Source organism: Neovison vison, chromosome 7, assembly GCF_020171115.1.
Source record: "Neovison vison isolate M4711 chromosome 7, ASM_NN_V1, whole genome shotgun sequence".
Taxonomy (NCBI): Eukaryota; Metazoa; Chordata; class Mammalia; order Carnivora; family Mustelidae; genus Neogale; species Neogale vison.
The window spans coordinates 112,987,555-113,003,430 of record NC_058097.1 but is presented as its reverse complement, the minus strand read 5'-3'; the positions used below and the strand labels follow the sequence as shown (position 1 = coordinate 113,003,430).

The following is a 15,876-nucleotide window of genomic DNA, read 5'->3' as shown; positions in this document are numbered from 1 at the left end:
GTGAAAAGAAACAAGGGAGGGAAATGAGATTAGGGAAATTTTTAGCTGAATATCACTTTATCTATAAATTTAATTTGAAAACATCTAAAGCAAATAAGACATAAAGTTATAATTTCATAAAGTTGAATGATGTGTGCACAGGCATTTATCATACTGTTTTGTGTTCTGAATGAAATATTTCACAACAAAATTAAAGTACAAAAGGTATTCTATGTTATTTAAATCTTTGTGGTATATATAGTTAATAATACGGCAAGTATTCGTTATAAGATAATATTTATTGTGTGAATAACACATGTTCTTAAATGGCGAGAACAAATAGAAAGTATTTGTTCGGCAGGCCAGGATTAAAAAAAAAAAAAAAAGTCACCCTTTGAATCTTCTTACAGACACCAACCCAGGCACAGTCATTAAATAATGCCGAACAAAGACAATACGGCCGTAGAGACACACAGCGCATTAGGCAAAGCGGTTTCCATTACGATGTGTATGTAATGAAAGATCGAATGTCAAATCATAGAGCCCAGGTTACACGGCGCAGTTGGAATTGTGGTCTGTCTGGAGAATCTTCCCTTGTGTGAACAATACTACGAGGCATGGCTGCCTTTGGTGAAGAAACAACAGAACCCTCCGACTCCTCTGCGTCCTGACTTTCTCTCTGAGGGGTAGGGAAGAGGGTCACGCAGGCACAAATCTTGGTGGACTGCTTGCACTCTAGCAAAGACATGGTTCCTGGGGAAAAGAGAAGCCAGGAGAAGGTGATGAACAACGGAGAGTCACAGAAACGTGTCCCTCTGTGCCAGCAGAGAGGCCCCTACCCAGAGCCCAGTGGGTCCCTTTGAGCCGCCCCAAACCAAACCGTGGGGGAAAGGGAGGTGTTAGTGGCAGAGAGGAGACGCATACGCAAGATAGCTTAAATGCTGCGCATGTCCAGAGCACAGAAGACTGAAGACTCATGCTTCTGAGTTTGTAAGTGCAATTCCAAATAAAATTTTAAAGACTTTTTAAGAAAAGGAGGGTCTCCAGTGTTGGCAGGTGGTCATTTAATATCAGGAATTGCTTGTTTCTGACCTCAGAGTGCCTCAGCACCACCCTGGACTCCCAGGGCATCCTGCCCCTCTTCACAGTAGTAAACATTCGGTATCAGCCATTCTCCTTAGTCATGACTTTACTGGCTATCTCTGCCCGGAAGTGGGGAGGGGGTGAAAGACAGTAGAAATGGCAGACATCAGAGCTGCCCTTGGAGGAGCTGCCCTCAGAGAGTGAGTCCACTTAAACCTTGGTCATTTAATACTCAAGGTTTGGCACCTTTTCCCTATACCCCTTCCCCATCCTTTTTTCCTCTCTATCAGAGATTGATTGGTTCTTATCACCCATCAGGGGTCCTGAATATACTCACCAGAGGCCATAAAGAGGCAAACGCTTAAGTAGCCAGTGACAATGATCCAGCTGATTTTGTAACTAGAGTAGTACACGGATTGACCTTGCCTGAGCTTTTGATGATACAGAACGAGTGCACAGAACAGGAGGATACCTTTTGTCCAGACACAAGGAAAAAAAAAAGTCCCTTCTGAGGAACTTGGGCTCTTCTACTCAAGCCTTTAACCCAAGATATGCCTGACTTCCAAGCCTCCACCCTGTACACCAGCACCTTATCCAAAACCAGTCTCCCTAAGTGGTTGTTCCAATTCAGAGGCTCAATATCTGAGCCAGAGAACTAGGAAGGCTGCAGCCCAGACCCATAAATGAAGTCGGTCTCCAAGCCTATGTCAAGGGAACCAGAAAGTTACCTGTGAGGAAACTGAGGAAGGCAGTGGTGAAGAGGATACGTTTAGTTGAAGGAATCAGATAAGTGACTTCCAAACCCAGGAACAAGTTATGGAAGAGGGAAAGGTTGAGAACCAAAATCATCATGATCCTGACCACTTCCAGGCCATCTGTTGGAAAGCAGAAGCTGTGTTGAAAGAAGGACAGAGATTTCTTCTAGGCTCATTTCCACCTGAGGACCACACAAATCTCTAGGTAAAAACTGGATTTGGGGTAAGAAGATTTGATTAAATAATAAAGAGGGGCAAGGGGAAAGAAAAAAGAGGCAGGGAGCCTGAGGCTGAATGGGAGTGAAAACCAGAGGAAACTGCTCTCTGTCTTAGCATCTCTAGAAGCCTCCTCTTCTCCTTTTCTTTTCTCAGATTTCTCATTCAATACAATTCATCCTGTCCTCTAGTGCTAATACAAGACATTTCCTTGTTGCCAATTACCCTTCTTTTATGGCCTCCTGTTCTCGGTGCACTGACTACCCTAGGGCTACTGCCAACAGATGTCCAGCAATTAAGTCTAGGCGCTTCTAAACTTTTCCCCAAAATACGCAAAATGGTGAGATTTGGGAGTCAGCCTTGACCATTGATTATGGAACTGGGTGCAGGGCAGCCCGCGGAAGTTGCCCCAGAGAACAGAGAGTAAGCTGGTGAGAGAAGTAGAAATCAAGGAAAAAGGAACCCTCCCTCTCCCCCCATCTCTTTCCATAGTGTCCTTCTGACCTTCTGGCCAAAGAGTGGTGCAACATATCCAGGGGCTGTGCCTTATTGTATTTTCCTTTGTTTCCAGTGTCAGTTCAACCCATTCTTCTGTAAGGACTCCTATTGCCATGAACACTAAGGCCCAGGAGGAGAACATCACGTTCATGGCCTGGATATTTCTGAATGAGACATTCACCATTGCAAGGGGGTTTTCAAGCTGAGACCACCACCAGTATCTCACATGACTCTTCTCTGATTGGATTATTTCTTCACAGGAGGACAAGCAAAGTCTAAACTCTCAATGATTGCAGAGGCACTGGACGTGGCGGGGCTGATGTCACCTACGGAACAGAGACGATAAATCCCACTCCCCTACTCACACATCTGGGCCGGCCTGCTGTCAGGGTTGCCAACTGCCATGGAATTATCTCTTAGCTTGACCCTTGACCCTGGTGACTAGCACAGTGGAAAGACCAAGGGGACTCCAGGTCCTGAGAGAGTTACCTTTTATAGAGGGAGATACAATATCACATATTAGAGCTGCCAGACGTAGTGACAACTAGAGGCCTTGAAAGAAGTTAAACAGGCCTGACCGAAGAGGTCCAATTTTAGAGTGAGGGAGCAGTAAGAGCAGAAGGAATTCAAGATGATTGAAGGAGGAGTCGGCCAGCTAGCCGCACCAAAGGGCATGACCTCTCAAAATTTAGGACGTTTTGGAGACACTTGTGTCCTCATTTGGAGATCCTAAAGAAGTTTAGTTAGGCAGGCACCTGGGAAATGGACCAGCGCCTTGAAGCCACAGAAAATGGCTTCATACACTGAAGCATTGCAGTCCAGTATCATTTATAAGGCACAGAATATTATTTTTTGACAGTTGCCTTTGTAACTCAGCAGAGAAAACATATGCTTATTCCTTGAGTAGGCAACCATGGTATGCAGTAAGCGCAGAGTCAGAGGACTTATATTAAAACCCCCAGAAAAGCCTTTTACTGAACTAAGATGAAAGTTCTATCTAACAGCCTCTTTCTGCCTATTTCTTTGACCTTATTGCAGACCCCTTTCCATGGGCCAAACTGGATTTCTTTCATTGCATCAAACATGCTGTGCGGTCTTTCTTCTAAACCTCTTTACATATCTTGGTATATTGTAATTTAAAAACTTTTTAGGGATGCCGGGGTGGCTTAGAGGGTTAAAGCCTCTGCCTTTGGCTCAGGTCATGATCTCAGGGTCCTGGATGGAGCCCCGCATCAGGCTCTCTACTCGGCGGGGAGCCTGCTTCCCCCTCTCTCTCTGCCTGCCTCCTGCCTACTTGTGATCTCTCTCTGTCAAATAAATAAGTAATATCTTTAAAAAAAAAAAAAACTTTTTAGAACAATGTTCAATATCTTTAATCTTACAAAGGAGACTCTGTAATTAAGAAAATGGATTCAAGGGGCGCCTGGATGACTCAGTGGGTTGAGTGGCCGACTCTTGATTTCAACTCAGGTCATGATCTCACAATAGTGAGATTGAGTCCCAAGTGGGGCTCCGTGCTCAGTGGGGGGTCTGCTTGAGATTCTTCCTCTCCTTCTGCTCCTCTGCTCACATTCTCTTCATCTCTCTCCTCTCTAAAAAAAAAAAAAGAAAGAAAGAAAAGAAAAGAAAAAAAGGGGGAGACTCACAGTCCTGGCTTTCCATCCTGGCTCTGCCACTGAGCAGCTTTGTGATCTTACAGATAATAATGCTTCCTACTACATAAGAATTTTGTAAAAACTACATGAGTTCAGAGAGGTAAAGCACTTCACAGGAGTTCTCGGCACATGACAAATGATATGGAAGCAACTACCACGGTATTCACTTGGACTCCCTGAGACAGCGACTCTGAGGCAGGAATTGTATGTGGAGAGTTTATTGGGGAGCATGTCCAGCAGTTACACCTGCCAGTGTCTGAGGCGAGCGGGTTTGGACAGAAGTTGAACTGGGATGTCGTTGCAACCAAAGAAACTTGAGCTGACCGGAGCCACCAGGAGCTCCGGATCGGGAGCAACTTTCTGGAGTCATCTCGGATGGAGCAAGACAGCATAGTTTGCTGTAGAATGTAGCCTGTCCCTGGTCTAGTATCTCCCTTCTCTGTCCAGGACAATTCCTTTCCTCTCAGAAACTGCAAGCCTCAGGGGCCATCCCTTCTGGTAATCATGGGAATGAGCTCCCACCCTTGTCCTCTCCTGTATCAGGGCCAGCTTGCTCTGAGAGCTGCCAACTGCTGTGGAATCACCTATTGGTTTGACCCTTGATGCTTGAGGACTAGTGTAGTGGAGGGACCAAGAGGGTAATAGCCATGACAATTTATATTATTACATTCTTAAATAGTGATGATTTTATACCTATGCAATTGGTCCCTAAGAATAGGATTCAGGGCCAAAAGATTTATGTCTCTTTAAACTTTAAGAGATAATGGCACAAGAATATGAAGAGGTAGCCAGATTAGAGAACCTGGTGGGATGTGAGGGATTCATGAGAGACAGGTCTAAGAAGGAACCATGTTTCCAGCTTGGGAGAACAGTAGTCCATGATGCCATTAAGTAAGATATAAAATATGGTCGCAGAAGCACAAGCCTGGTGAGGAAGAAGCTAGTAAGTAAAATGGTTTGGGTTCAGTTTAAGGTACCTACAGCCCATATGATAGATGGAATTTAGTTCTGGAACTTGCCGATGCATTAGGGGTTATCAGCCTGGGGATGGCAGTTGAAACATAGAAGTGCATATCCCCGTGTAAGGATATGACAAGAAGTAGAGAAGGAAATTCTGGAGAGGGGTGCCTGGATGGATTAGTGGGTTAAGTGCCTGCTTTCAGCTCAGGTCATGATCCTGGGGCCCTGGGACCAAATCCCACATCTGGCTCCCTGTTCAGCAGGGAGTCTGCTTCACCCTTTCCCTCTGCCCCTCTCCCCCACTCATACTCTCTCTCACTTGCTTCTCTCTCTCTCTCTCTCTCAAATACATAAATAAATTTTTTTAAAAAATCCTTTAAAAAAAGAGAATTCTGGATAGCATTAGCATTTACAAGAAAAAGCAAAGAGGATGAGTCAGAGAAATATAAATGTTGGTGAGTAATTAAAAAGAAGCTAGAGTTTTAAGAAGACATTGGGCAATGATACCTCATACTGTAAGGAAATCAGGTTTGGTACAAGCTGAGCATATGTCATTTTATTGGTAATCAAAATGTCCTTTGGTGGTTTGGGTCCTAGCATTTTCAGTAGAATGAGGGCAGGAGTGGAAGTAGAAGAGAGAGAGTTTTTGTAGTTGTTTTGTTTTTTAATGGCAACTAGATGACATCAATAACAAAAAGGGAAAAAGGAAAGTAGAATTGTAGTTTCAAGAGGATAATATGCAATTTTAGAAAAATTAGAGAATAATACAATGATGCCCACATATCCTACATCCAGCTTCAGTGATCGTTCCCTGAATTATTCTGAAATAATCCAAGACAATTTCATTTTTAAATATTTGTTTGTGTCACAAAAAGGATTGATTTTTCCCCCTTCTACATTTTCTTCCTCCCCTCTCCCTCCCCACCTCTTCTTATCTAGTTTATTAGAGGGTTATCATTTTCATTCAACATTTCAAAACCTCTTTATGTATTTATCCATTTGAAAACATTATTTTTAATTTATTCACAACTTTAGGCCTTTCCCTTATTTCTCTTTTCGTATTATAGTTCATGAAGGAAGTTCCCTTCATGACCTCCAGAAGCATTCACACCTTTTTTCTCTTTGATATGAATACAACCAAGGCCCTCCTCCATCTCAACCCCTTTGCTGAGATTTTTTCTGCCACCATTTAATTCTCTTGAGGGGAGAGAATCTCTGGGCTTTCTTCTGCAGGCTGTTGCTGCAGATGACATCTAGTAGAGAGACCCAATGGTGATAGAATCCTCTCTAACCGCAGATGTGAATTACATGATGTGGGGTTCCTTTCTACCTCTCTAACTGCAAGAGCAAGTTACAGACAGAGGTCTTGGAAAGGCAAAACTTTGTAGTCCCTAATGACTTAGAAACAGACACAATTAGAAAATATCTTTGTTTTTTAAAAAAGGCAAAATAGGGGCCCCTGCATGGCTCAGTTGGTTAAGTGGCCAACTCTTAACTTTGGCTCAGGCCATGATTTCAGGGTCCTGGGGTCCAGCCCTGTATCAGGCTTCACACTCGACAGGGAGTCTGCTTCAGGATTCTCTCTTCTTCCTCTGCCCCTCACCCTACCTCTGCTCACTCCCTCTCTCTCTCAATTAAATAAACAAATATTTTTTAAAAGGCAAAGATCAAAATTTTGAGGAACAAAGCATTTTGAACTATTATTAAAAAGAAGAGAAAAAACCAATATCAAAAAAGAAGAGAGTAACATGTGAAAGAATATTTAGGGAAAAAAGCCATAAGTGATACTCTCCTACCACAACAACTAATTTCCTTTTGCTTATTACCTTCCAGTTTCTGGTTACCATGACGTGTGTTCGACATGATTCTACATGCTGCAATCAAAATGTACTATATGTAAAAAAAAAAATGTAGTATACATAATTAATAGTGTGAGCATTTAGAAACTCCTTAAAATGACAATTTAAAAGAACACACAATAGTTCACTGTGTTGATATACAAAAGTATGTGATCCCATTTTCCTCTAATAGTTGGTTTTCATGGATTATACTGGCAGCCATCTTGGAAAAATGGCTGGAATCAGAGGAATTCACAGATCACGCAGCTGATTCCCTCACTGTGTCTTTCCTGCTTTCCTTCCTCCTCCCAAAATACTCAATAGACACATTAGTATAATCTCTTTTTATTTTGTAAAACATTCCTGTGTATTTCTTATTTGACCTTCAAAAAAATGTTAAAATTCAGGTAGAACATGTTAGAATTATATGTATCTTATCAATAAGAAACCTTATATAGATAACCTGACCAAAGGTCACATAACAGCTAGTAAACAACAGGAAGAGATCTCTAAAAATCTACAAAATGAGAAGACCATGTGTGTTTTCTCTCTCTTTCTCTGATTATCCACTCCATGCACACATTAGCCATCAAATTAGAAGGGTCCACAAAAGAAGCACACAGCACAGATCACGAATCATGTCACTCCTGAGACAGAGAGCCAAGGAAAGGCCAGTTATAATGTTAAAAACTGGAATCCATTGGGGACAGTAAATTTATGCACAAATGTTCTCTCACCTGAAGGCACTGGGGAAAGTAGAAACTATAATATTGTCACACTCGTGATTACAGGATTCACTTATAAATAATTGAATATAGTCCCATCTGGGGCAATTAAAACTTACCCTAAACAAAATGAACTCCAGAGACCATAAAGGAAAATGGGATGCTATTCATCTAAATCAGCATCCAGGTCACTTATGAGCTTGATTGGGGACCTCCATGATCCAAACAATAATTTTAAGAACGAGAGCACTGAGAGCCTCTGTCTACCAGGGCTGGGAATTAATGGGCGATTTTTAAACAGTACTGTTCTGGGACTCTCACCCGGATAAAGAGTTTTCCTTCTCTTTAAAGGGAAAGGTGCCTACCTCCCTGTACTCCACTAGCAACACTCCAGTCTGGGATTGAGGGACCATATGCTAACAGACCTCACTACCTGAGACCAGGCTTGTCTGATTCCTGCTGGAGGATCATGTATTCAAGGTGGCACTGCATCATACCCCTGGGGCTGAAACAGCTATTCCTGACATCTTCCTGAAATGAAAGGCAGAAAGGATCCACATGAAACCCTGCGGCATATACATAAAATTGGAAATTCCCCTTCAACCCATTGCCCCGGGGATAGTGGTGATTGTGGCATTGACAAGAAGATAGCATCAACACCACATAAGCTCACGGCCTGTGTGGAAACTTCCATTCAGATGATTTCTCCTGTCACGTGGCTTCCCGATCCTCCTCTTCATCAGGATGTCCTCCTGAGGTTGGGCCTGGGCTTTCAGGATTCCCTGAAGTATACAGAACTACCTGATGACATTTTTCCGCATGCTAGCCCAAGATTTCTTGATTCTGTATCCCTCTGGAATGCTTATTGAAATTGAAGATTCTTTTTTTTGACCCCAGATTTATGGAATCAGAACTGTAGGGGGTGGGACCAACTTGGGCCAGGTGCTGTGAAAGAATTTTGGCACATAAACCTTAAGAATCTCTTGGAATCATAGGCCTGACTGCCTGGAAATGTTGTAGTACCTTGTCTTTGGATGTGTTCTTATCCTTTCAGACCCTTTCCATGATGATCAGGGTCTTTGAGATGGACTACAAGAAACCCACAAGTCCAGGGATCCTAAAATGAGAGGGGCTTTACTTTCGGGTCTTCTTTTCACGAATCTCCTGAATATCTATCCAGAATATGAGTCTGGTGCATTTACTGAAGAGGTCAGTGATAAAAGAGATTAGCAGACATTTTTCTAGCCAAGTACACCAGCTTTATTACTAGAGAAATATTTGCTCCAAATAGGTTTGCTTTTCAAGCTTAATGATGTGTGCTAAATCCCCTAGGAGACACTTAGAGTTCTTTTCGTCTCACTCCAAATATAAGCAGCCACCTTCTTGCTTGCTTTGCTCTTGGGGCAACAAGACACAGGCTCTGGGATGAGACTTTGCAAATTTGCTGCTTATGGACCCACCACTTTACCAGCTGTGTGACCTTGAGCTCATTTCGCAATCACTCTGAGCTTCGTGGTCCCAAGGGTGAAATGGAGCTCCACGTTTCCCACATTGAGCAGTTACTGCTAGCAAATGAGATGCTTACCAAATGTCTGGAGCAGTACTCAGCACATATCAAATCTGTTCACCTTTTCTTCACCTCGAGTGCGTGTGCTTGTGTGTGTGTGTACACACACACATATGTTGTGTGTCTGTGTGTGTGCTTACGTGGTATGTCTTTGGGCAGCAAGCAGTGCAGACACATCTGGACACATAAGATGATATAATGGGGGCCATCTTCAAGTTTCCATTCACATCAAGACCAAGAGTTCTTGAAGAATTCAAATGAAGAAGCAGGAACTTGGTTTGATGAGTTCAACCCAGTAAGATAAACTATATCCACCCTCAGAGATGTATAAAATCCAAGAGTAGTACAGAGCCGTCATGAGATTTGACTCTGGGTCATCTCCCTTTGCATTTTCATAATATTGGAGGGAACAAAAACCAAAAATCGAATTTTAGTAGAGACCTCTGTGAGACGTTGCGGCACCATTAGCATCACTTGGATTGACAGCAAAGTACAACATGCAGACAAAATGTAAAAATCTGTCTTCACCCCATTGACCTTGACTCCCTTACAGCTAGCAATGCTTGGTGGCGGCTGCCAGGCACGGTTAGGAAGTGGTGTGGCAGGGACTCTCCTGAGCAGATCAAGGTGTTTCCAGTACTGACGAGAGTGACAACATGGGTATATGAGGCTGTGTGTGGGTCCTGAGGTTCTGCCCAAACCAAAGAGCCCTAACTAAAAGCCTCATAAGGCTCTAGCTTTTGGGTGCCTGGGTGGCTCAGTTGGTTAAGCAACCAGCTCTTGATTTCAGCTCAGGTCTTGATCTCAGGGTTATGAGATTGAGCCCCATGGGGCTCTGCCTGGGTGTGGAGGCTGCTTGGGATCCCCTCTCTCTCCATCTGCGCCTCCACCCCCCCATTCACACACACACTGTCTCTCTAACAAGAAAGTGAAATAAAATAAAATGGGCTTTTTTGATCATTTTATTTTTTTTTATATTTTATTTATTTATTTGACAGAGAGACACAGAGAGAGGGGGAACACAAGCAGAGGGAGTGAGAGAGGGAGAAGCAGGCTTCCAGCCGAGGGGAGAGCCCGATGTGGAGCTCGATCCCAGGACCCTGGGATCATGACCTGAGCCACCCAGGTGCCCCTTTTCTTTTAAATCATTTTAAAAAGGCTCTAGCTTAAATGGGGTTAAAAGCAAAAGGAAAAAAAAATACAACCACAAAAACAAAAAAATAACAAAGCCACCTCTAGTGTCCTGGCTTTATACTAACTCACCTCACTTTATAATTTTCTCATTTCTCTGCCTTGTGACAGCCCCCTGAGTATAGTCTTTGAGTCTTTGAGTCAAAGTCTTTGAGTATAGGAAATTGAGAAAAAGAAGAAGAGAGAATTGCATCCAAATCATTCTCTGTCTTTATACTTATATCTCTGTGTGACTTCTTGAACTCCATGTTCTATTTCAAAGCAATAAAAGATTTTATTTATTTATTTATTTATTTATTTGGAAGCGAGAAAGAGCATGAGTGGGACTCAATTCTGGGACTCCAGGATCATGACCTGAGCCAAAAGCAGTTGCTTAACCAACTGAGCCACCTCGTGCCCTGCAATAAAATCTTTTAAAGAAAAACCTATTTGTAATTTGTTATACAAATATGTGGAGGTCTCTGACTACAAAATACAAATGAAAAAAATCGAATCCAAAACCAAAGAGAAATGTTCAGATTATCTGGTATTCTTCCTTATAATGTGGGTAAATCAAAATTGACTCAGCAAAAGCAATGTCTACTTTGAACCTCCTTTTGTATCCACTCAGCTTAAGCAAATTCTCTCCTCCTTTGAAGGTGCTGTCTAAAACCTACCCTTCTATAAAAATGATCTTTAACACATAGACAGTAGTGCTTTGTTCCATCTCTGAGCTCAAACCTTATCTACTGCTTATCACGTAGAGTGGGGGACATGGTGCTTCTCACTCATGAGTCTGTCAGGGCAAGTCGTGTGTTGAGCAATACTGTTGTTCTCGCTAGACTGCAAAATTCTGAAGGGATTCGTGTCAAACCCTCCTTCAGAGTGCCTAATCTATGTTGTATGGCAGTGTTGAATCACTATATCGTACACCTGAAACTAATATTACACTTTATATTAACTAACTGGAATTTAAATAAAAACCTTAAAAAGTGTTTTAAATTAAAAAATAAAAAGACCTCATATTTGGGTCACCTGGGTGGCTCAGTCAGTTAAGTGGCCAACTCTTGATTTTGGCTCAGGTCATGATGACATGGGTCCTGGGATTGAGCCCCGTGTAGGGCTCCACACTCAACAGGGAATCTGCTTGAGGATCTCTCCCTCTTCCCTGCCCCTACTCTCTCTCTGTAAAATAAATAAATGAATCTTTTAGACACACACACACACACACACACACATATATATGAATCTTTTACATATATATAATATATATATATATGACTGGTAATCTACTTCTATAGTTTGACCAGTCATATATATGACTGGTCATGAATTATTAACTTAATTATATATAATTAAATATATATGTCATATATATATATATATATATATATATATATGACTGGAAATCTACTTCTATAGTTTAAAAGAATTCATGTGAGAAAATAATATCTTTTTTAGATCTACCCCATTTCTTTAGTATGTATTCTTTTTTTTTTTTTTTGAAGATTTATTTACTTACTTATTGGAGAGAGAGAGACAGAGATAGTGAGAAAGGGCAAGAGCAGAGGAGAGGCAGAAGCAGGCTCCCGCCGAGCAGGGAGCCCAATGGGGGAATTGATCCAGGAACTCTGGGATCGTGACCTGAGCAGAAGGCAGTCACTTGACCAACTGAGCCACCCAGGCATGCTTTAATATGTATTCTAAATAATTCCTAGCATTGGGCCATACTAGTTGCATTCCTCGAGAAACATGATCACATTTAATGGCCAAGTTTACTTATGTAAAGGGTGGATAATAAGACAGCACAGGGACAGTTCTTACAAATCTACAAATACACCAAACCCCAAGAGATAGGAAACCCGTGAGGATTACTTGTCTTTGTTTTTCCAGACATGCGACACTTGAACTAAGACTAGAAGTCACAGATTCATTTAAACCTGCTCTTTGCTGTGGTTGTTTGGATACTTAAGGATGAAAAGGTATAATTAACCCATCTCTATTCCTAAAGTAAAAAGGATAGGAAAAAGAAGAGGCACTTGGCAAGAGTCTTCAGAGGAGGAAAGTGAGTTTCATAACTATAATGTTTGTATAGTTTAGGTATTAAAACGCGTTCTAACTTCAACTCCCGATTATCCACAGGAGCTCCAGAGGTCCCAGTGTTTGCAGGCCACTCAGACTCAGGAATGGAAGGCAGAAGCTATGGGCATTCATTCTGGACTCAGCTGTGCTATGCGCCCTCACCTCCGCCTAATAAACTTTGTGCCTTATCTGTGAATTAATCTGTGAAATCACCAGCACCTAAAATAGAAATTTTACAAATGTTTTTATAGAGATCTTACAATGCACAGAATGTGTTTACGCTTATGTCTTACTTAATTTGCACATTTTTCAAGTATCTATTTTTTTTACAGGTTAAAATATGAACCTCTAAGAGAATTTATGAATTAAATATTACGCCATAAGTCTTAAAGCAATGGTTGAATTAAATCTTATGGCTCCTTGTTCAGTGCTCTTTTTGCCACCTCTGTGCTAATGGTTTCTTTCTTTAAAAGGGGGCCATGGAGATTTAACATTTAAGTCAGACTTAGGAAAAAAAAATCTGGACCTGTGCTGTCCAATACTGTAGGCAGTAGCCACATGAGGCTACTAGGCGTCTCAAATAGGGCTAGTTTGATTTTAGAAGGTCTGTAAGTATAAAATACATTAAGAATTCAAAGCTCTGTACAAAAAAAAGATAAAATAATCTGTTAGAATTTTTATATCATAATGCATAGATCTTTAAAACAGGAATTTTTATATCATTATTTGTTGAATGAGTAAATTTTTACATGTGTCAAGTTAAATAAACTGAAGTATTAAAATTGACTTCAACTCCCTGTTTTACTTTAAAAAAAAATAGACTTCTGGAATTTCAAATGACCCCTATGACTGCATATATTTCTATCGGGCAATGCTGACCCAGACACCACTTTTGTAAAATAATTACAATTGTCATAGTTTTAACAGCACTGTGTGGTGCATTAAAATGTTTAAAAACATGTTTTAAGCTACTAGATGACTTTTGAGTTCCTGAAATTATTTGAGATCTGAATCAGGTCCAAGTCAGTGTAGTAGATCGTCTTGGAAAACAGTCAAACAGAATGTAAAAAGTTTTAACCCCAGAGTCTAGGAACTGACTATTAAGTAGATGGTCAGATAAAGCAGATAGTTTTGGGGGGGCAATGTTAGCATTGCTAGCTCCCGTTGCTAACATTGTTAGCAAGGCTAATACGTAAACACTGCCAGCATTGTTCACTCCTAAGTGGATTAGGGTATAATTTTATAACATTTCTTCCCTGCAAACACAAAAGCATAATACAATTTATTGTAATAAGCTCTCAGACATGCATCTCTCACTGCTGTGAGGTCTCTGAGTCTACATATAGGTGCTAAAACACTGAAAGGGAAAATACAATTTAATCCTTCATCCAAGAAGCCTATTCTTGAGAAGCTGTTTTCAAATACTTCACATGAGCACATAATGGTTTCTGGCACAGAGAAGAAGCAGAATTTCAGAGGAAGAAATGAGAACAAAGAAAGGTGATTTCAGCTCCAGGAGATAAAAACCGAAAATAGCCCTTCTCACACTATAATGTGTACACAGATCCTGTGGGGATCTTGCCAAATTTTGGCAATGATTGAACTGGCATGGATTAGGTTTGAGATGGTGCATAAATTTTCAAATCTTACAAATTTCCAAATGGTGCTGGTGCTGGGTCTGTGGATCTTGTTTTAGGTAACAAGGACCTAAAACACTGAAATGTGTGAAAAGCAGGAAATATAGGAGAGAGAATCATAACTAACCTCAGCAGAAGGCAGATGGGTTCAGGGCGCTGGATCAGAGCTAGGAACAGGGGCAGGACAGAAGACATTACTTAGATGGAGAGTCCAGCCGGAATTAGGGGAAGTGGGGGAGAATTAGAAACGTGGCCAGACATTCAGGAAAGTCTGAAGGTACACATAAGAGGAGATTAAAGGCCAAAACTGAGTATACGTGTCTTCTTGAACATCCTTTGGTATTTCTCTGTATGGTCTTTGTGACTAGGCTATACCTGTGTATGTTGATTGGTAAGGGATGAAAGGAAAGGAAGATTCTGGACTATTCCAGCATTAGGCTAAGGGCAATTGGACATTTTCTCTTTTGTACCTGGCTCCCCTATTTCATCCCTCAGGATGGGATAAGAAGAGCAGATGCAAAAGTCTTGTGTTTTATAGAGCTTGGAAACCTTCTTAGAGAACAGCTGTCCAGTGTTATGAAGTCTCTTTCTTGTCAATTGACTTGGGAAATAGGGAGGAGGCGCCAGCATCCTTGAGAACGCAAGTGGCCAGAGGAAATGGGCCTTGTCTTGCTGTGATAGTAACAGATTGAAAGTAGGAGGACATGAACAGCTTCTTGAAGAGCCAGGCAGAAAGGTAGGTCCTGGGCAGCGCAGGTCAAGAAAATACTAAACCAGATGTCTGAGCAAGGGTCTGTATAAACTGTGGGTGAACATGAGTGTGTAGACAGGGCTCAATGACAGCTTTGCCTTCTAAAAGGTTTGCTCTTCTACCATCACTCAGCTTTACTAAAGTGTATGAAGAATTAACTTCCTACCTGGAAATCAGCTTCCAATTAGACTAAAAATAGAATGAACTCGCCTATGAAAACATAGTTTCTTCGAAGGTTCTGAGCCACACCAGTGCTAAATACATTTTATTAAAAAGTGGGTGGGGGGGCTCTACCATCAAATAAGTTTGGAAAACATTGTATGTTATATAGCTCCCTAGGAGATTCTGAAATATCCTTCAGATCAGAAACATTTTTAACTTTGTGTATGTAACTCTGTGTCTGAAATCGTGAGCTACATATTCCGTGTCACACCTATTAACATCTCCCTAGAATTAGTATTCTGAACACCCCCAGAATCCTTGACGTGGAAACCACAGTCGACCTTGACAATGGACATCTTCTCTGTGGGAAATTCTGGAGGCAGCCCAGCCCTCGGCAAATGTGTCATTAACAAAAATATTTCTTTTCTCAGTCCACAGCCCTTTCTTTAAGAACATCTTTGGCTGACTTGCTTTAGATCGCCTCTCCTATGTCTTTAGTCTTCCCTTTGATTCTAGAGTTAAAGGTTTCATACTTGGCTAAAAGAATCAGACACTGGAGAGATTGCTAAAGTTTATTCATAATTCCTAAAACCTATAGTTAAATAGGTGTTTACCTCCTATACTATCGGAATATGGACTTTGGGGGTTGGAGGGGGGCCGGCGGTCAAAGTCTCTGTACATCAATGGAGGCCTGGGCTTGGTGCCGACGAGATAAGATAACCTTCGTTGTCCGTTTTCATAACTACAGGGAATGGGAGACAAGCTAGGATTCTGCCTGCCTGACTTGGCTCTTTTCTC

At 41.5% G+C, this 15,876-nt stretch overlaps 1 protein-coding gene across 1 annotated transcript; it reads right to left on the bottom strand.

The window, feature by feature from the left end:
- Positions 1-514: 514 nt before the first annotated feature.
- TMEM225 (transmembrane protein 225) lies at positions 515-2,715 on the bottom strand. Its single transcript, XM_044260649.1, has 4 exons — positions 2,538-2,715; positions 1,791-1,937; positions 1,400-1,534; positions 515-732 (listed from the first exon to the last, which is right to left on the bottom strand). The coding sequence occupies exons 1-4, from the start codon at positions 2,713-2,715 to the stop codon at positions 515-517; spliced, it is 678 nt and encodes a 225-aa protein (XP_044116584.1).
- Positions 2,716-15,876: the final 13,161 nt, after the last annotated feature.

What these genes read in the sequence shown, in the direction of transcription:
- TMEM225 (XM_044260649.1), bottom strand. Translation starts at nt 2,715, where the DNA reads ATGGTGAATGTCTCATTCAGAAATATCCAGGCCATGAACGTGATGTTC. An exon ending in CACCACTCTTTGGCCAGAAG is followed by an intron (nt 1,938 to 2,537) that starts GTCAGAAGGACA and finishes GCTTTCCAACAG; the next exon opens with ATGGCCTGGAAGTGGTCAGG. An exon ending in TTGCCTCTTTATGGCCTCTG is followed by an intron (nt 733 to 1,399) that starts GTGAGTATATTC and finishes TCTTTTCCCCAG; the next exon opens with GAACCATGTCTTTGCTAGAG.